A 22437-nucleotide genomic window follows, 5' to 3' on the forward strand; every position below is an offset into this window, starting at 1 on the left:
GGAAATTACACAACTGAGCTAGACTTCCCAAGAGTCATGGCTAGGTGTAGAGAAAACGATCAAAGTGTGCAAAGAAATGTCAGGTAAGGATGAGGATGAACGACCCATTTCGAGTCTTAAGTGGCCTCAAACAGTTGTGTTCCTTGGGGCCTTAGAATTGCCTCATAGGTGCCTCAGGAGCTGCCTGGGCTCTGTGTGTGTGTGTGTGTGTGTGTGTTTGTGTCTATTTCAGGTGCCTCAGCCCCAGAGGGATGGGAAGAAAGGAAGCTGAGAGCCTTCCACCCCTATTCCAGCTGGACTAGAGGTGGGGTGTGGCCTTCTAGGGCCACAGTGGGTGAGGTGGAAAAGGACCAAGCTGAAGAATGCCCACTTTCAGAGACTGCAGGAGTCCACAAGGACTTTTTTAAAAAGAAGGAAAGCAAGGTAGAATACTACTTTAAAGCTGAGAACCTACTTTCATGATTGCTTTGACAAAAAAAAAACAAACTGAAAACAAAACCCAATGTTTTCCCAAATAAAATGCCTCCCCACTGAGTAAAACACTTGAGTAAAACATCAGGCTTACCTTGACATAATGAACAAGACGCTCATTTACATTCACTTTGTAAGTTTCTAAACCCAGTTCCTTAGATAACCGTAAGATCCTATTCTGGGTTGGGCCTACATAAGCACCGCCAACATCTACGTAGTCAACATATTCATTCTGTAGAAAGAGAAAAAGTGGCCAGAAGACTTTGGTTAGAACTTTAAAAATATATATATACACATATATATATGTATATATATGTTGCTAAGTCTCATAAAAACAAGAAGAACCTGTTTATTTTTTACAGTTTAAATGTGCCTTACATCTCTCTTACAAAGGGCCACTGAAAATAGCAATTCTTTCGCCTCAAGAACTGATCCCCAATCCCGTATGACGTCACTAAGCAATCCCATTTGTTTAGTTACTGGTGAGGACAATTTGCCAAGAACATGCACAAAGAATAAAGAACATTATAGTACATCCTGCCCACCTAGGTCTTTTTCAAAGCATTTAGGTCATCTGTGCTTTTCTTTGGGGTTGTTGCTGGGAGGGCCACCGAGAGATTTATGAGGCCTAACTTTCTGATTTCCAGCAGATGAACTCTTCAGTCAGCCCAAACTGGTGGCCTCCTGATCCTATTTTATTTATTTATTTTTTGGTTAAAGCAACATGAAATTTGCCTTCCCCAGTTGTTTTTGTTTTTAATATTTATTTGGCTGAGCTCTCTTGTTGTGGCCCATGGACTTAGTTGCCTTGCACCATGTGGGATCTTAGTTCCCAGACCAGGGATGGAACCTGAGTCTCCTACGTTGGAAGGCAGATTCTTAATCACTGGATCACCAGGAAAGTCCCCTGCCTGATTATTTTTTATTGTGTGCCATTCACTGAACATGAGAAATGCAGAAATAATCTGAATCCTGGAAGGATTACATCTTTCTCAGAGAGGATTTATGTCTGCTTCCACCCAGCACTTGGGGATGCTAACATTACTAGATAATTCTACTGCATTTTCTGTGCCTGAGATGATTTGAAAGCAGGTTGAAATGCAACGTGGCCTAGTCATTTTACTGTTCTCCTTTAGTGCTAGGATGCAGCCCAACCCAAAGCACAAGAGTTTACAAACACCTCCTTCCATAAACACACACTTTGGTGGGCCCTGGACTTGACCTTCAGTTGCCCTAGCTTTGTTAAGATTTTGAAAGTACTGCTGCCATCCTAAAGGAGATCAGGCCTGGGTGTTCATTGGAAGGACCGATATTGAAGCTGAAACTCCAATACTCTGGCCACCTGATGCGAAGAGCTGACTCAGTTGAAAAGACCCTGATGCTGGAAAAGATTGAGGGCAGGAGGAGAAGGGGACGACAGAGGATAAAACGGTTGGATGGCATTACCAACTCAATGGACATGGGTTTGGGTAGAATCCAGGAGTTGGTGATGGACAGGGAGGCCTGGAGTGCTGTGGTTCATGGGGTCACAAAGAGTCGGACACAACTGAGCGACTGAACTGAACTGAGCTCAGTCTCTCACTTGCTTTTCTAGTAGTCAGCAAACTCCCACCTCCCCACCCCCAGGGGAAAAGCAGGTCAATGTTTTCTGGATGTTGGTCTAGTGAATCTTCACTACCTTGTTAGCTCTCTGGTGCTTTGAAGGTGTGTGTGTGTGTGTGTGTGTGTGTGTGTGTATGTGTGTGGTGTCTATGTATAATTTGTCTAGTATCATTGTATATAGTAGGAGGGCTGGGACAATTTACCTTATCTGCTATTTCCATAAAATTGAATGCCTAGAACCTTGCCTTCCTGGGGTAATATAATCTGATATTATCTTCCCATGGCTGGATATGCTTTGCTAACCTTTTGTTTAGAATTTTTATATCTGTGTTTATAAGTGATACTGAGATTGCCCCAGGAGTCTCCTCTATTCTCCAGCCCTTGTCTGTTTTCCAGCATTACAGTATTGTTAACCTCACGAGTTAGTGATCATACTTTCTTCTGTTCTTTATTTTATTATTATTTTTAGAAGGGTTCATATATAAACAGAATAAATCTCTTCTTTGAACAGTAGGTAGGACATACCTGTAGAGCTATCTAGGTTTAGTGTTTTCTTTGTGGGAAAAACTTAAACTACAGATTTAGTTTATTTTGAGGTTAAAGCACTACTCATATTTTCTATTTCTTAATCTGTTAATTTTTAGAAATTATATTTTCTCATAATATATACATTTCATATGTGTCAAAACTATTGCTGTAAAATTCAGGACCTCCTCTTCTCATTTACTGTTTATTCCATCAGTGGTTATATCTTCATTTTCATCCCTTTTATTTGTTTAGAGATCTCTCCTTTTCCTTTTTCTTAAAAAAATTAGCAGACATGTCAGTTTTTAATAAGACTTAAAAGAATCAACCTTTCTATTACTGATCATTTTTATTGAGTATTTATTTTATATATCATTGACTTATGCTCCTTTTTCCTTTATTTGGATTTTTTACACTCAATTTTCTATTTCTTGAATGCTTAGCTTATTCATATTGAGCCTCCTATCCTTTTCTGATAGAAAAATTTAGGCTATGAATCTTCCTCTCATATGGTTTTAACTACACAACTTTATTTTACTATTTCCATTACTGTGGTTTTAAGTGTTTGCAAATTTCCACTACAATTTCTGTCTAAATCAATGTTTCTAAAAGTTTTGCTGTGTTTTAATTTCTATAGCTGGAATTCTTTTTAGTTATCTTTCTGTCATAACTGCATTGTGGTAAAAAAAAAATGGATTATATGGTATCAATCCTTGAGGTTTACTTTATGACCTAGTACATGGTTGATCTTCAAAGATTTTTCATTTCAGAATGAAAAGAACATGTAGTCTTCTGTTAAGTAATATGTATGTTTTATATATGTCCATTAGAAAAAGATTAATTGTGCTCAGCCTTTGTTTGCTTCATTTATTATTAATTTAGAAAAGTATGTTAAAAATCCCCTAGTCTATTTGGCATTTATGTTTGATTATTATCAATTTTTGCTTTATATTTTGAGGCTACGTTATTCAGGATATACAAGTTTAGAACTGTTTGGTCTTCCAGGTCTCTTATCACTATTGTACTGATACTTAATTCAATGAAACATTTTTTTGTTTAAACCTTATTTTGTCTGGTATTAATCTAGTTAAAACAGCTTAGATTAGAATTTGTATATTATCTCTTTTTCTATCTCTCAGTTAAAGTGTTCTTTATTCTGACATTTCCCCCCTTTGAACTGAGTTTAACCTATTTATATTTTATTTCTTTTAAAATGTCTTAATTTCACTTATTATGGCTTTCAATTTGTCCCACTGTTAACGGTTTCCTGCCTGATTTCTTTCCTTCTTTGGGATTAAGGGTTTTCTTTTGTTTCTTTTGAAGTTTTTTCTTCTACTTATACACTCAGGCCTACTCTTTCAGACATTTCTTTTAGTGCCTAGCTTCCTTGTATGTTCTGTCACTTTTCTTTGGCTCTGTTACTTTTGACTATAAGTCGTTCGTTTTCTTTAGAACCTTTTCTGTGTAAGTTATTTGTCCTGGGTGGACAGGAATTGAGTCTATTTCTGCCAGCATCCTTGGTACTTTATATATTCTAAGGTTTTTTTCATGCCACATAGGTAGCGTGAATTTAGATGGAAGCCACAGATGAAGGCAAGGTTTATTTGTACCCCTTTGAATGGTAAGATTTATTTTGCTTTCATGTACAGAGTATAGCACAGGGGATTCCAATTTGGAGTGTTTCCTATTAAACTTCCTACTTTTGACAGGGTGAGGATTTTATCTCCTGTTCTCTGCATGCCATACATCCATCCCAGTGGAACTGCAAAGTCTTCAGGGTTCAGTAGGCATTCAAGGTGAAAGTCAAATTTTGAGCTCACTGAATTCCTAAGCTTCATGTTTTCACTTTGCTTTGGGGACTCATTAGTTCATTCAATAACTATATCTTGAGTTCCTACAAGGTACCAGGTATAGATCAAGAAGCTTCTGTTATATCAGTGAACAAAATAAAGATCTCTGCTCTCAAGCAGCTTTCATTTAGTAGGAAGAGACAGAAAATGAACAAGAACCATAATAAATAAATATCTTAGAAGTAGATAACATTTAAAAAAGAAAAAACTAGAGAGTGACAAGACAGATTGAAACTGCAGAGGAGAGAAGGAAAGATTTCAGATTCAAATACAAGTGACACGTAGGCCTCCAAAAAAAGGTGATCTTTTCATAAAGACTTGAAGGAGGTAAGGGTGTTATCCATGTGGCTATTTGGGACAGGAACATTCCCGGCAGAAGAAAGAGTCAGTGTAAAGATTCTAAGGCAGAAATGTGCCTGGTGTGTTCACAAAACACAGACTAGTGTGTCTAGAACAGAGTGAGCAAGGAAAAGAGAACTGGAGATGAGATTAGAGAAGTCAAGGGTGGGGAGGGCAGGTCATGGAACACCTCACAACGCATTGAAAGAATATCAGCTTTTACTCTGAATGAAAAGGGGAGCCTTTGGAAGGTTTCAAGCATAGAAGTGCCAAGATCTGACTTAGGTTTGAGAGCTCATTCTGGCTGTCACACTAATAGTAGATTTTATGGGACAAGGGTAAAAGCTGAGAAAGTAGTTAAGAGGCTATTGCAGTAATCTTCCCTGGTGGCTCAGATGGTAAAGAATCCGCCTGCAATGCAGGAGACGTGGGTTCAATCCCTGGGTCAGGAAGATTCCCTGGAGAAGGGCATGGCAACCCACTCCAGTATTCTTGCCTGGAGAATCCCATGGACAGAGGAGCCTGGTGGGCTACAGTCCATGGGATCCCAAAGAGTTGGACACGACTGAGTGACTAACACTTTCCCTAGAGATGATTGTGGCTGCTACCAGGTGGTAGCCATGGAAGTGGAGGGTAAGGTTGAATTCTGGATATATTTTGAAGGCAGAGACAAAAGAATTTCCTGACAGAATGAATGTAGGGCCTCATGGGGTTAAACATGACTCCAGGTATTTGGGGAGTTGCCATCCTCCCTTATGGGGAAGGCTGCAGGAATAGTGTTCTTGATGAGGAAGACAAGAATTCAGCTTGGATGTGTTAGATCTGAGATGTCTGCTTAACATCCAGGAGATCTGCAATTTTCTCACTTCAAGGTAGCACAATATATTTTATTCAGCATTTTACTTATTTTAAGAGGGACAGTCAGTCATTCCACCATAATACAAGAAATGAAGTGTTCCTCTGACTTCTGTCCCTCATATAATCCTAATGTTCCCTTTTACTAACTACTGGTGCTGTGCTCCAAACCTTCTCCAGTCTCCAACATCCTTATTAAGATGTGAAGAACAAAATTGGAGTCAGTAGTCCAATAAATTTAACTAAGACAGCAAGATGACTCTTGGGAGTTTCTAAACAGGATGTCTTTAGAATACTGACACTGTCTAAAGTAAATAATCCCAAGCGAAGCAGTAAAAAGAATGAGACATTTCATAGAATCTTTCTTTACAAAGTGGAAGCACTGGAAAGGAGATGCCCCAGCTTCAGCAGGAAGACAGTAGAACTATAACACCATATTCTGCTATGCTGCCCCTCAGTCTTTAGGATCTTGGTTTGGATCTCATTACTCTGGGAAAGATTGAAGGCAGGAGGAGAAGGGGATGACAGAGGATGAGATGGTTGGATGGCATCACTGACTCAATGGGGACATAAGTTTGAGCAAGCTCTGGGAGATGGTGAAGGACAAGGAAGCCTAGTGTGCTGCAGTCCATGGGGTTGCAAAGAGTCGGACACAACTGAGTGACTGAACAACAACTCAGCCTTTGAAGAAGCCATAAACACATAACCATATTAGGAAAACTAATACACCATCCCTGTGGTAGCCTTGCAGGCATTTCAACTTCATTCATCTGGTCCTGAAGAATTATGGGGGAATCACGCTAGCACAAACTGGGAAGTTTGAATGAATAGAAAATGTATCTGAACCACTGCCAAGGGACAATATAAAATTTGATATTTCAGTAGTTAAAGATCCAGAGTAATTTTTATGGCATCTCCTCCCCACACTCTAATTGATTATGCTGGTAGAAACAACTGTAACAATATTCAATTCAGTTTCTGATTAGATACCATTTCTGTGCCTGCTTTGTAAAGCCCTTTTTACCCCTTCTATTCATTTGAATTCATTTGAAATCTTATAGATGTCAAGTCCTAGTTTCTCAGCATTTCAGAGTTAATTTCTCACATTCCAAAAGGGAATTTTAATATCATACTCAATACACAATAGTTCCTATATGCCACTGATATATATATAAATGATGCAGCATGAAAAAGCAGTCTGGGGCAATAACATAGATGGGGCTAAGCACATTGAGATTCTCATTTCCCTTGCCCAAAGAAACTTGTTCCAGACTCAAAGACATAGAAAACAAACTGGTATTTACTAGAGGGGAGAGAGAAGGGAGGAGGGGCAAGCTAGGGGCATTGGAATAAGAGATACAAAGTACTACGTATAAAATAGATAAGGAACAAGGATATATTGTGGAGCACAAGGAATTACAGCCATTATCTTATATTAACTTTTAACGGAGTATAATCTGTAAAAATACTGAATCACTATGCTATAACCTAAAACAATATAATAGTATAAATCAACAATGTGTGTGTTAGTCGCTCAGTCATTACTGACTCTCTGCAACCCCATGGACTATAGCCCGCCAGGCTCCTCTGTCCATGGAATTCTCCAGGCAAGAATCCTGGAGTTGGGTAGCCATTCCCCTCTCCAGGGGATCTTCTCGACCCAGGGATCGACCCCAGGTCTCCCACATTGCAGGGGGATTCTTTACCATCTGAGCCACCAGGGAAACTATACTTCAATTAAAAACAAAAACAAAACTAAGTTCTGCCAAAAGAGAACTGAAAAATCCACAACATGACTGATGCTCCTATTTAATAACCAAACGGTTTTAGAGATAAGAAAAGTAGGGCAAAGGGACAACTTAATACCTATCTCCAAAATGAAGGAATATTCTTCAGAAAATGACAGATGAATCATATCTATTAAGGTGGTACAGGCAGAATATGCAATCCTTCTTTTGCACTACAACACACTACCTTTGATTAGAACCTGAAGTTGGGGGGAGCTTCAAGCCCATTTATATCTCACTGCCCAGATGAGAAAACTGAGATGTAAAGTGCTAATAGTACTTACCCAAGGTAAGACAGGGTGTCAGGCCAGTACAAGGGTCAGAGCCCCAGTCTCCTCACTCCCAGACCAATAGCCTCCTTCTGAGGAGGTACTCAAAAGCTTCAAATGCAGTTTATGTAGATTCACATTCATTTAAAGCAAGCGAGCCTACAGCAAAGAGCAGCACTTCTGTAGGGCCCCCTAAGGATCTTGTCAGAATGCAGAGTCAGCAGGTCTAGGACAGGGTCTGATACTCTGCATGTCTGTCAAGCTCCAGGGTGATTCCCAGACAGGTAGCTCACAGTATACGTTGAGTAGCAAGGCTGTAGGGTTCTCTTAGAGCTGAGCAAAGTAAAAATAGGCCTATGATACATCCTTGTACGTCTGAAAAGGCAGAAAGTGATGGACAGAAGGGGAGCTTGGCTTGGTGTGACTGAAAAGAGCTGGTACAATATCCTTGTTTAGATGTTGGTTGACTATTTTATACCCATGTATGTTCCTTTTCCCATGCCTGCTTCTATTATGCAGCCTGGAAATGTTAAATACTTGCTTTCCCAGGCTCCCTGGCAGCTGAGGGTAGCTGTGTGCCCCAAATCTAGCCAATGAGACTAAAGCAAATGTCTCACAGGGTCTTCTGGAAAAAGAAAGGCTTTGTTGCAGATAAGATTTGGGCCGCCTCTTCACCGCCCTTTCCTGCCTCGAGTGAGGGCCTGATGCTGCGAGATGCTAAAGCCATCTGGTTACCACTAGGCAAGAAGCCAACAGGAAAAGAATGGCTGGGCAGAAGGACAGAGAGATCCTAAAGATTTGCTGACAGAGCTGAACCCCTGCACCAGCCTGGACTACAAACCACCAGACTTCTTCTTATATAAAAGGACTGAATGTTTGGATTGCTTAAATCATCATTATTATCACTGCATAAGCCATTCTATTATAAGTCTGATACATCTTCTAATTAGATGCTTCCTCTCCTTCCAGTCACTTCAACAGTCTGATTTTGTCCCTGTTGCCAATCCTCAGCCTTTAATGCTCGATTTGTGTGCTTTAGCAAAGGGGCTCATTAATGACCTTCTAAAAGCCAAATACAAGAGCCTCTTAACAGCCTTCATCCTGTGTCAAATGCCCCTGGCATTTGATTCTGTTTATCATCCCATCCTCTTTACTGATTTTCATGGCACTGCCCCAATCTGGTCTTCCTCCTCTGCCTCTACCCGCTGCTCAAATCTTCATGTTCCTCAACTTCCATCTTTGTCTTTATTTCTTCCTTCCCTGTATCCTTTCATCAGATCTCCACAGATCCAACAACCTGCAACCATTTCTTTAAATAGTTGTAAACACCAGTTAGCTTGCATTTTCCCCAAATTGGTGATGTAAGTCTAAGTATTAAAAGGCTGTGATGGGATGGGGAATACATGTAACTCCATGACTGATTCATGTTAATCTATGACAAAACCCACTACAATATTGTAAAGTAATTAGCCTCCAACTAATAAAAATAAATGAAAAAAATAAATAAAAGGCTGTGATGTAGCAAGAACTGGGATTCCTTCTCATGTCTCACTGACCCCACCTGAGCAAAGAGTGCCTCTCTCAGCAGTGCACCTCGTGGAGAACAAAGGCTAAGGAAAAAGTTGCACAGAAACACGTTACATTTGCCTCTGCTTTCTGTGGTCACACTTCTTTTAAGTTGTGTGTCCTTGGATAAATAAACAAGGAATCTATATTGTGTGTGTGTGTGTGTGTGTATGTGTATGTGGTGAAGGTATAGTCACTTCAAGTCCAGCTAAACCTTACCTCACCTGAGATACTATATCCTCTATTTAGGTCTCTGGTATGGAAATGATGATGCTGTATTGAAATTATTTGTCCAGGTTTGTTTCCTTCACTAGAATGCAAGCTACTGAAGGTCAGAGGCTGACACTCTTTGGTGGGTGTTTGTTGAAAAGAACAGATACTTATTTAATAAAGTAGTCTAGGACTATGGTGGATCAATGGCTTAACTGCATACACTCTTGACATTCCCCCCAGCTCTGGAACTTCGAATGACCCCACTTCTAGTTTGTGTGAGATTTTGTATTTAAGTAGGTATCAAAATCATTTACCCTCACTGTGTATGTTCTTCCTCCAACTCTCTCCCGAGCTTCTAAAACCAAAACATTAACTTCATGTTCGGCTAAGAGTTTGGCAGCAGATAATCCTAGAAGGGGAAAAAAAAAAAAAAAGTTGAAGAACATATTAACATCTAAATGTGAAATATTGAAGATTTAAGCAGGTCTACATATAATATAAATGCAGAACATCATATACAATTCATTGATTGTCCTGTCTATCTAATAAATTTTGTGATTCTATCTAATCACCTCACTGTGATTACTGAGCCCAAAATTTTATAATCTAGCATATATTATATTATGTATCATAATTTAATTTTATTATCTATCATAAGGTTGGTTAAAAATGTAATATTTAAAATATATATATATATATTTGGGGGTTTGGTGATAATCAAATCATATGCAAAACAATCTGTTGAACTCCTCAATCAACCCTTATCATGCCGCTCTTCTAGAAATCCTGACTGTATAAACAGAAGTGTTTTCCTGGAAACTCGCCCTACCTTACACCAGCCCACAGTATCTCTGTGCTTTACTCAATTTAAATCCCCCTATAGTGACCTCTGATTATCTATATCTGGATTACATGCTAGCTAGATCTTGTTTTCCCAACTAGATTAAAAATTGCCAAAGGCAGGAACCACGTTTCATACTTTTTTTTATTTGCTCAAAGTTGAGTACAGGCTTTCACTCATAAATAAAAATTTTCATAAAAAGGATATTTTTAAATACAGTATAGTAAGGGAATTCTCTGGTGGTCCAGTTGTTAGGACTCATTGCTTGCACTGCCATGGCCCAGGTTCAATCCCTGGTTGGGGAACTAAGATTCCACAAGCCAAGTCAAATCAAACAAAATGAAAGAAACAACAACAACAACAACAAAAACAGTGTAGTTAATACCAGAAAAGTAGAAGCAAATGTTGTAGATTAACATTATATCAATGGTGCATGCTATGAACATGACTTATCACTGATGTTAATCTTGATCACTGAGGCTAAGGTAGTGTTTGGCCAGGTTTCTCCACTGTAAAGCTATTCTTTTTCTCCCCTTCCATGCTATACTCTTTGGAAGGAAGTCTATGTAAAGTCTGCACTTTAGAAGTAGAGAGTTATGTCCTACTTCCTCAAGGGTGGAGTGCTTAGTTGCTCATCCATGTCCGACTCTTTGTGATCCCATGGACTGTAGCCCGTCAGGCTCTTCTGTCCATGGGGATTCTCCAGGCGAGAACACTGGAGTGGGTTGCCATGCCCTTCTCTGAGGGTGGAGTACTGACATAAATTATTTGAAATTCATCTGCACAGGAGATTTGTCTCTTCTACCCCACTTATTTATTTATTTAACCATTTACTTAAATCCTTATGGATTCATAGACAGTTGTTTTATACTTTTGGTTATAATCCAACATTATGTTACTTCTTTTGTTGCTCAAATTGTTTCAGCTTTGGCCACTTAGCATTTTGTGTGTATGTATGTATTTGAGGACTTCGTTACTTTCTGGTATTACAAGATGTACCAGGCTTGTCTTTCTCTGCCCAGCCCTACAATCAGCTATTTCTCCAGTGAGCACTGGTTCCTTTTATTATAGAACAGTTTCAGAAACCAAGATCTGGGCTCTAAGCATGCCCATTGATACTAGAGAATCATATTTCTAAGACCTCTCAGCTCACAGAGTAAGGAAAAAAGGGCATGTATACACATTTTTAAATCTACCTTTTTTGTACTTCAATTTCTCTTATACCTAGTTATCTTTATACTCCTCTATTATAAAAAAAACATGAAGCAGACTACGTAGATAAATATACTCAAGGAGAAAAACATGTCAGAATATCAGGGTGAAAGAGAAATAAGAATGACACCAGAGATAAGATTAGTAAAATGATACCTAAATATGTGTACAAGTGGTTAAGAAGAGGAACTGTTTTTAGTGATTTTTAAAGCCCAGTAACGTGACAGTTCATTTCTAATGGTATATATCCTAAAAACAGAAAAGAACTGCAAACATTTTAATCAGTAATCATTTTGTGGGTGCTAGGTTTAGAATTGTTATTTTGAGGCCATTATATATGTAATGTGAAACAAAGCAAATGAGTATCAGGCTGCTATCACTGTGATCCAGGATTTGGGGCCTAGAAATAAGGAAATTCAGATGTAAGAACAATGAGACTAAGTAGAAATCTGGGGCAAGAAATGTACAAGATGGGTCTGGAACATCAAATCATAACAGAGAGCAAGGAGGCCAACAGAGACCACTAGGATCATGACAAAGCAGCTCAGAAATCTATCTATAAGAATTCCCACTGGCCAAAGTTGGAACAGTTTGAGTATCAAATAAAAACAACTGCAGGGAGTTCCCTGGTGGCCTAGTGGTTAGGAATCTGAGCTTTCACTGCAGTGCCCCAGGTTTAATCCCTTGTTGGGTAACTGAGATCCTAGCAAGCTGTGCAACATGGCCAAAACAACAATAACAACTCCCAGCTGGAATGGCTTAAATTCACTCATAATAATAATAAATAAATAAAAACTCTCATTGGTCACCTTTGGAAAATACTAAGGAGTCAACTTATTTAAAAAAAAAAAAGAATTTGGCATTCATCCTATCTTCCCTATTTGCACTGAACCTCAAAGTAACCAGGTAGCTAACAAAGGGAGATTTCACTGTATAAAAGTATACTAGTTAATAAGTGAAGACAGAAATAATTAGAATATCAGCATTTTGCAACCTTTAAGGAATTAATAGATATAGTGCAATGATTGTCGACAGATGCTAACATGACACACACAAGAGAGAGATAACCAGACACTACCAATCTCTTAAAGGAAGTGCATACCACCATGTATGAAGTAATTAGGAAGAAAGGAAGGAAGGAAGGAAGGGGAGAAAGGGAAAGAACAACTAAACTAAATTCTAACGTGATCTAGCCTCTAGATATGACACTTGGGGCCAGAAGAACATGTTAAATAATATTACTGGGATGCAATCAACAAAATCTAGACTGTAGGAAATTATACAGGAGTACCTGGTTTCTTTCATTCTTTTAAAAACAACTTGCCTGCTTCTGCTCTCTCTCCCCCTTTATCCTTCACCAGGATTTTCCTATAACAAACTTCTAAACATGGCTAGTTCTGTTTTGATGTCTGCTCTCAGAGGACCCAGACTGACATGGTATTTTGTTGATACAGAGAATGGTATAAAGTATACATACCCAGAATCAAGAATGAGTTTGGGTCTATAAGATCTAAAATGGAGGAAGGCTAAACCATAATATCCAGTGCTGCTCTCTGCTAATGTTTGCATGCACCTTTGACTCCTTCAAGTACAGTGTACCATTGCATTACTGACATCCATCCAAGATTTAGGTATGCAACAAATATTTGGAATCTGCTCACAAAAAAGGCATCCCGTGACAGTTTAAATAAATGTGAGCCAATGTCTGCAAACTTTGGTGCAATGTGTTTTCTGGGACAGAGCCAAAGGCCTCTTCTGCTGACCATCATAAGAAAAGAAAAAGGATAAAGGTGTGATGAAAAACATATTTACACAAAAATCTTTGTTATGTTTATTTCTGTAGGATTACATCCTAGTAAGGCAGATTACTAGGTCAAAAGATATGAACATTTTTTAGGCTCAAAGCACTGCTCTATATTGAAAAGAAGAGAAACTCAGATGCAAAAAGTTTTAACTTCTTCCCAGTTTCCCTTAATCAATCTAACCATAAGCCAATTAGATTGATTAAAACACCCTTGGGTTTGCTAGAATTACTTGATTAGCTCCTCTTCTAAGGGAGGAGGGACTTGCCCTCTGCATGCTGCCTAAGGAGAAGCAGAGGTGGCTCTGAATTCCAGCAGCTGTTCGGACCTGTAGCAATCATGCCCCCCCGAGGCAGCCTGACAGTTGGTTTAGGGCTTCACATCCTACAGATCAATTTCAGGTGCCTTTCCTGTTGCCTCCGTCTTTCTTCAGAATAGGTTTATTACCCCTATATTCCTGATAAGGAAACCAAGTGCCTGATATGTCCACAACAAAGTCTCCTAAAAAGTGAAAAATTTTATTTCTTACACACTAACTTATAAAGCTGGAGCCTCAGTAAAGTAGAATCTAATGTGTAATTCTAAACAAGCTTGATGAGTGGGGTCCAGTGACAGTAGTAAATGAACACTACTCCAGAGGCTAAAGGAGGTGGAGGAAGCAGGGCTAGCTGAGCCAGGACAAATGAGCACACCAGTAACAAAGGTCATTTTGCACTTTGGCATTTAAGGATATAAACAAAATTTAAAAGCTTGGGGGTGGGGGGAAGGTTTCTACATTACAGGAAAATGATTGGCCCTATCTCAGCAAGGGCCAAAAAAGCTTGAGCTCTTAGTTTGAGAAATAAGTAATATGTTTAAAACCTTTCAAAGGGATTCCAGAAAAAATGGTTTTCAAAAGATCTGTTAGGGAAACTAAAATGGAAGCAGTCTTATTCAGGCTTCAGAAGTAGGGGAGCAGGCCTCTGACCAACTTCTGATCCTTCTTGGACTACATGTCTGCCTATAAGCACACCAATTGTTATCAGCAAGTCAAGCGGCACTTTATAGATAAGAAAGAGTAGGTATTAGAATTCCTTAAGCCCCTGGGAACCTAGCCAGGCCCCCAGGATTTAAGGAATCTTATTAAGACTCACAAGATGAAACAAACAGCATTGTAAAAGTTAAAAAAAAACAGAGCTGGATTTTTGCATGCAAACTGATGATAATACCAGTTTGTGGCCTAAGGTTATAAGCAGGACCCCCAAAGCTGCAATCTAAAGTCTCGCCAGTAGGATGGAGGCACCGGCAGGGACCCTTTACCCAACTGGGACTCCAGATTGCTGTTACTTGGAGCTTCCCAGTGCTGTTCAAGTCTAGAGGCAGGTTTCAGCTCAATTTGGTGATGTATACACTGTTATTTCTCTCTGTTGTTTCTATACCTTTCATTTAAATGACTGCATATTGAAATTAAGTTAGATAAACTTCTATTAAAAATTGAAATTCTTTTTTTTGGTTGTTATTTTTTGTTTTAAAATAAAAAATTTTTTTTCCATTTATTTTTATTAGTTGGAGGCTAATTACTTTACAATATTGTAGTGGTTTTTGTCCTACATTGACATTCTTTATTTGTGTGTAACAAGTGGTTTCTTTTGTTAACGAATCCTTCAAACCCAAAATGAAAGTAAAACTTCAGGCAAAACAAGGCCTTGGAATTTTAAAGGGAAAGATTTAAGTCATTTAAAAAAATACACTTTCTAAGATGCTGAATAAATTGGGGGTGGGGAGTGAATATTTCAGCTTGCATATTTACTGTGAAGAAGACTCTGATAAAGAACTTCCATGATAATTTAAAGCTGGAAAATACAGAATATGAAAATACAGTCAAGATGCCATTAGAAAATTTACTTTTGAACAATAGCTAATTTTGAATAAATAACTCAGTTAAGTCATAAATAAAGCACAGGCAAACATTTGTGGTCCAAAAGCGCTTTATCTAATATATCAACTACTGTCTGTTGATTTGAATGGGAAAAAAAAAACACTAAAATAATGCCTTCTTCAAGGTATAAGTATTCAGTTATATTTTTTAATTCTTTTTTTTTCTCCTTATTCTGTGTAATCACTATGCATTCTACCCTCCCCTCATCACTACAAAATTCAATAACCACCTATGGGAAAAAATCTTCTCTCAAATGTCAACTCCACAGATTAGTTTAAGGGCTTTTGACATATATTTCAAAATCAATAAATAGAAGCTGGTTTTTTTTGATAAATGGGATAAAATTGTTAGAAAAGAAAAGATTTTTAAGTCTGAAGGTAAGTCATCAAATACAATGTAGCTACTAAAAATAAATTTTAAAATCAAATTTTTTATTTTCATATTTGTTATAGAAAGAGAAAATGTCATATAAACCTATTTCATTTTGTTCCAGAGATATACAGATTAGCCAAAGCTAAGAGTATTGTGCATGATAGCTCTTCCTATCATTCATTTTCTATCATTTAATGGCCACATGGAATCTAGGGCAATAAAAGAAGCCAGCTTCCCACCCACCCCTCCTGGCACCCCTCCCCACCTTCAAGATAGGGGAAAGGGTTTTAATAGTGGTAGGCTAGTAAATGGTTAACAACCATCCCTAGCCTCAGGCCATGGTGAGGACGCTCGATTTGCAACATTTGTATCTCCATGATATATATACACTCTCATCATGGCTGATTTGGTTCATCAGAGTGATTACAAGCTACCAGTGTGATATCATTGAACGTGAAACTGGGAAGACATATGTTCGATCAGGCTCAGTCCTTTCAAGACAGTAGAAGCTGGCTCCAGCACATGCTGTTAGACCTACAGACTCCTGGACTCATGTCAGAAATGGGAAGGAAAAACAAGTCTTGCAGAGGCAATCTATTAAACTTGCAAGTGTATGAGATTCATTGGTATCCTAGACTCATAAGTGTCATAGAGATCTAAGGGGGGCACTGGTAAAATATTTCTGCACCTGCACCAAGAGCTCTTCCTCTCCCAAATCGTGGCAAACCAAGTTCATTAGGAGGAATAGAGCCCCAAACTCCCAAATGTCCAGTGGTTTTCTGTGACAGTAGTAGGTTTTCTGTCACAGTGGTCTTCTGTGGAGAAGCTAAATGCACAAAGAGTTTGTTAAAGTCCTATTATGTATATAAGGATCTGATCAGTTTCAAAATGCAAAAACCCAAAAAAGGGAAAACGGCAGAAGAGAATCTTTAATCACTTTGCAATTAAGTATTTTAAATAAGGATGATGAGCTTAAAACAATATAATTTCTTTTCTGGCTTCTCTCTCTTCAACCATTTGGGTTTTAGAGAAACCAAAATAAAATAGGTTAATGGATTTATTAGAGAGGCTTAAAAAAAACTCAAGTCTGCTAAAAGCACACCTCATATGAGAGTTCAGGCAATTGTTAATCCTGGTTATTAGATCAGGAAAGCCTGGGTGAGATGATGTATGCAGCCAGCATCGGTGTTGCCATAGCAACCTCAAACCAAGCTCCAGCTTCTTACAGCTGCTGCCCATGGAAACCGTGCTTCCACAGATTCAGCAGTGCTTCTGATATCCTGAGATGGCTCCTCCCCATAGAAATGGGATAGGAAATGATTTAAGCCACACAGCACACCTGGAGAAGGAATTAATATCAGCAATGAAGACTTTGAGGAAATGGCCCTTTGCTTTCTGGGCTATAATCTGTAACTGTGGAACCTAGCTTCATACCTGCCTTCTCTACCTCCTTGCCAAGGGCCCTTTCTTTTACCTTACTTCTTCAAGTACATTCACATTAGGAAAAGACAAAATTTGTCCATTTGACTTGTGCTACCCTTTCCAGTTCAATTATTGATTTTCCCTCTACAACAAATGATTAGAATAAACCTTGAAATGTAGCATATTCCTCATGAAAAATGTTCAGTGACCCCACTTTCAATATGGACAAGTGATATAATCATCTCTCACAATCTGTTACCCTGCTGTGTTTTTCTTCTTAGCACACATCACCACCTGGCACTCTCTATACATCTGCTGCTTCCCACCACTGTAGTCATGGCCACTCTTGTCCAAACCACTGTGGCCTTTTGCCCTTGTCCGAGGCAACATAACCACCCGCCCAGAGATCTGCCTCTTGACTAGTGTCTAATATGTGTTATACACCTTTGCATCCCTGGAATCTAGCCTGCTGAGTTGCAGGTGCTCAAACGCTTGCTGCAATGAACAGAGGAACTACATACCAAGAAAACAAAACTGTGCCCTGGATGAGGGCAACAGTCAAGCTTCCAAAGCTACTTAGATTATATTTATCTCAAGCAACTAAGAAAGACTGACAAGGATAGAGTGCCTGGTCATTTAAACCTTTATGCCTAAGTAAGTTAGGAGATTCTTAATACTACTAGTACATTTTCTACATACATACACATGATAAAACCATTCTTGTTATCTATCTACCTATCTATCTATCTATATCTACCTGCATTTTGTGCTTCCTTTCAGAGAAATAATTATCTGCTTTTGAAAATGCCAAATCTTCTAATCCCTTTGATAAGCTAAAAAGACAGAACTGTCTCAAATGATAAATAGATAAAAACTAGCAATTAACTTTAATTTGCCCTGAATTCGACAGACTGGTTGTCTAGACAGTCCTAATTTATTTGATTATTGTTTAGCATTCATCTTCACTTTAGATAAATGGATCTCACCCAACTTAGGGAATGCAATTACCCTCTAACTCATTATTTGCCCCATTCTTTCACTGAAACTGAAAATACACTCAGGGGCACTCCACACTGCTGTACTCAGATTCTACATACTCGGATGCACTGTGGTTAGGCAGCAATTTCCAAGATGTTTTATGGAATACTAGTCTTCAAGATGCTCTGGGGTAAAGTATCAATGGTCATGGAAGTTGGGACATATGCTGTTTTCCCTTCTGGGAAATGTTATGATGCATGCTGACATACTAAAGGCTCTGATAAGTCCTGCAGTGAAGAGACTCCTTTAACTTAGCATTGCTCCACCTTTTGCCTAAAAAAAATTACATCTAAAAAATACACTTTGGGAAATCTGGTTTCATTTCTTAAAATATTGGCAACTATTTAGTAATAAACTCACCTAAGCAGGGTCCCAAGTGAACAATGCCTAGAGCACAAGCTAAGGGTTGAAGCAAAGCTTTAGTGTAGCTATCGTTTATGTTCTGCTGGCTCTCCTAGTTCTTCCTGTTTATTTCTTAAAGTGGGATTTTTCTTCAACTTTGACGTTCATCACCACCTATGAATGTGTATAGTGTATATCACATATTAAATATTTTATTAATTTTCTATTATTCAGTGACGTGTTCTCTGACCAAAGGATTCTTACATTAATGGCACTTTTGGACTCTTGGGTCGAATACTACAAGGAAAAAAGTACAGTCAAACATCAGTTCATACTGAAGTTTTAGAAGCAATGTTCCCAAAGATGGAAAAAAGCTAAAACCATAAATTTTGTTCAAAGCACATATTGAGCATTCAATCAACATTTACTGAATAAATAAATAAATGAGTGAAGAATATATGCAGACATGCAAGAAAAAGATTTTTAACTTAGGCCACAGATAACAGTTAATTAATTTAACCTGAAAAAAAAAGTCACTTGAAAGGTCATTCTTGTTACATTTCAGAATTCATCCAGGATCCATAGCACTTCTGTCAAGCATTATTTCCACCATGAAACACTTTCCTGTTTGTCATTTCCTTCTCCTTTTTGTGTCACCACTGAACTAGCCTCAAACATCAAGGCCACTTCAGGTTCATAGTTGTAACCCCTGCTACATAGAGGGGGCCTATGCCTCACACGGTCACTGGATAGATAAATGGACTAACATAACTTAACTCTTCCATTTGGGTCTGAATTCTGTCAGATGCCTTCAATGACCAATGACCTTATTTGGTATTACAAATGTATATTAAATTGAAATGTATATTTAACACTGATGGTTTCAATTCAATACATAAAATCTGTAAATGCCAATATTAGTAGTTAAAAATCACATTGACCACCACAGCCTTCCATTTTCTTCACCAGTGTTCTCTCCCCAAGTTCTTTCTTTTCAAAATAGGCAGGTTCACTGTTCTATCTGGATGAACCACAAGCTGGAATCAAGATTGCCAGGAGAAATATCAATAACCTCAGATATGCAGATGACACCACCCTTATGGCAGAAAGTGAAGAAGAACTAAAGAGCCTCTTAATAAAAGTGAAAGAGGAGAGTGAAAAAGTTGGCTTAAAGCTCAACATTCAGAAAACTAAGATCATGGCATCTGGTCCCATCACTTCATGGCAAATAGATGGGGAAACATTGGACACAGTGACAGACTTTATTTTCTTGGGCTCCAAAATCTCTGTAGATGGTGACTGCAGCCATGAAATTAAAAGACGCTTGCTCCTTGGAAGAAAAGCTATGACCAACCTAGGCATCATATTAAAAAGCAGAAACATTACTTTGCCAGCAAAGGTCCGTCTAGTCAAAGCTATGATTTCCAGTAGTCATGCATGGATGTGAGAATTGGACTATAAAGAAAGCTGTGCACCGAAGAATTGATGCTTTTGAACTGTGGTGTTGGAGAAGACTCTTGTGAGTCCCTTGGACTGTACGGAGATCAAACCAGCCAATCCTAAAAGAAATCAGTCCTGAATATACATTAGAAGGACTGATGCTGAAGCTGAAGCTCCATTACTCTGGTCACCTGATGCAAAGAACTGACTCATTGGAAAAGACCCTGATGCTGGTAATGATTGAAGGCAAGAGGAGAATTCGGTGTTAGAGGATAAGATGGTTGGATGGCGTCACTGACTCCATGGACATGAGTTCGAGAAAGCTCTGGGAGTTGGTGATGGACAGTGTGAGTGAGTATCTGGAAGAAAGACCCAAATACTGATTTAAGTTAGAGTAGGATATCAATATGAAGAATGATGAAAATCATTTTCAAAATACAACATGGAAGAAAAAAAGAAAAAGCTTTGAAGAAGGGGTCCAAAAGAGAAAGCTGAAGACAGACCCTTGAACCAACTATATTGAAAAAGATACTGGAAGATAGATCATGCATAACTTAATCCAACCTCTAATTTTACAAATGACAGAACTGTCAAAGATGTTAAGCTGCCTTAATTCATAAGGCTAGATGACAACAGAATAAAAAACAGATCATCCAAAGGAAAACACAAATTGCTGGTAAAACTGCAAAACATTTTTCAAATAAAAGGATAAAGTAGTCCTAACAATCAACTTGTCTCAAATAGTTACATTTAAAATGTAACTTGACTTCTTTTGATTCATTTTATGCAGTTCTAAACACTTGAATTTAAAATGAAAAGTAACTATCATTGTGAAATCCATCTACCTCATACATGCAAGGAATTCCCTGGTAGCTCCGACAGTAAAGAGTCTGCCTGCAATGCAGGATAACCAGGTTCGAACCCTGGGTCAGGAAGATCCTCTGGAGAAGGAAATGGCAACCTACTCCAGTATCTTGCCTGGAAAATCCCATGGACAGAGGAGCCTGGCAGGCTATAGTCCATGGGGTTGCAGAGTCAGACACAACTAAAGCAACTTCACTTCACTTCACACATGCAAGTGTCATTTTCAAACCAGTGCTGATTGGATGTCTACACTCTTGCAAACCCCTGTGTGTGATATGAAACTGCAATATTACCTCAGTTTTGGGGAGTATACCTGCATTTAAATACTGGCCAGATTTATCATATGTAATATATGTGTATGTCACACCTGCACAAAGGCTGCATGACCCAATACTTGCCAATAACAGACTTCCACATTTCCTTTTCTCAACTACTGGTCTCTGTGATCCATACTATAGTTATACTATACTTCTATAATTATATTATACTTAGATCTATTGTTTTATGTTTGTTTGGGTTTTTTGTTTGTTTTTCCTTTTTGGCAATGCCACAGCATGTGGGATCTTAGTTCCCCAACCAGGGATTAAACCCATGCCCCCTGCAGTGGAAGCACAGTCTTAACCACTAGACTACCAGGGAAGTCCTTAGATCTATTACTAAATAGCCAAGGATTATGTATAGATTCATATAAATTAGTATTGGCCAAATGCTAAAACTGCCCATTAAATGTCAGATAAACCCCAAAGCTCATTCAACCATGAAGACATCAAAAAATCAGAACCAAATAAATTTAATTCTTGTATTCTTTGTTCATCATCAAAAGTTAATAAAGTTAAAGAATCCTAGCTTAGAGAAAAAAATAGGGGCAAAGAAGTGGTCCTGAGAGGCAGAAAATGAATGCTTAAGTTGCAGTGAACCACAAAGTATCTAAATAACCAAGGCATGGAAACTAAGTGTATTGTAAGCTTTTCTTAATCACTACAAAACCATACAGTATATGCTGCCAAGTTCTGGGTTAAAAATGCCTAACACACTGATAGCAGAAATGATTCTTCATGGTGGTGTAGTTCAACAAAAAGGGAAACTGTGGTATGTTGTGGACTCGCTGGCAGGATTCAGAACATTAGTCAGTCTTGCAAAATGACTTTTCTGTCTCCAGTGATAAGAAAGATTCCATCCTTGCTGCTCTTACACAGCACAACGTTCTGAGTGGCTAGTGCTCTCAAGTCTTTTAGTGGAGCTCAGCTTGTGGATATAAATACAGGGAGGTTCTGTTACTTAGTCACTATTTAGAAATACCTCTCTCTACAAGACACTTGAAATTTAATCTAAAAAAAAAAAAAACATGGAAAGACTTTAATCACCCAGGACTATCCAGTGTTATGATGAAAGTGCTTTCACTGTGTCCTGGCTAACCATGGGGGCAGACGTGACACACCAGTGTGACCTCAGCGACTACCAGGATCACATCACTAGAGGCACAGCAGGCAACTGTTTTCCTTCCCTGGGACTCGTGGCATAGGTTTAAATTAAACACTGCTCATATGTGGCTTAGGGCTTCCCGACTCTGTATCTGTACTCCTCTGGACTCTCTGATATGTCTTTTTTCTATCCTCTTATCTCTACCTGTTAAAAATCCTACTTATCTCTCAAGGTCCTGGCATTCTGTTCAGATTCATAATATTAATATTTCTCTCATTGTATGAATG

General features: G+C 38.5%; 1 protein-coding gene across 1 annotated transcript in view; it reads right to left on the reverse strand.

Annotated features, from left to right (window-relative positions):
* Nucleotides 1–22437, reverse strand: part of MAOA (monoamine oxidase A) — a 78803-nt gene that overhangs the window by 51656 nt on the left and 4710 nt on the right. The window contains exons 2-3 of the mRNA XM_061137515.1: nucleotides 9792–9886; nucleotides 566–703 (exon numbers count right to left, since the gene is read on the reverse strand). Of these exons, the coding sequence (XP_060993498.1) occupies nucleotides 566–703; nucleotides 9792–9886 (233 nt within the window). The remainder of the gene's footprint in view (nucleotides 1–565; nucleotides 704–9791; nucleotides 9887–22437) is intronic.

Source organism: Dama dama, chromosome X (assembly GCF_033118175.1).
Source record: "Dama dama isolate Ldn47 chromosome X, ASM3311817v1, whole genome shotgun sequence".
Lineage (NCBI taxonomy): Eukaryota > Metazoa > Chordata > Mammalia > Artiodactyla > Cervidae > Dama > Dama dama.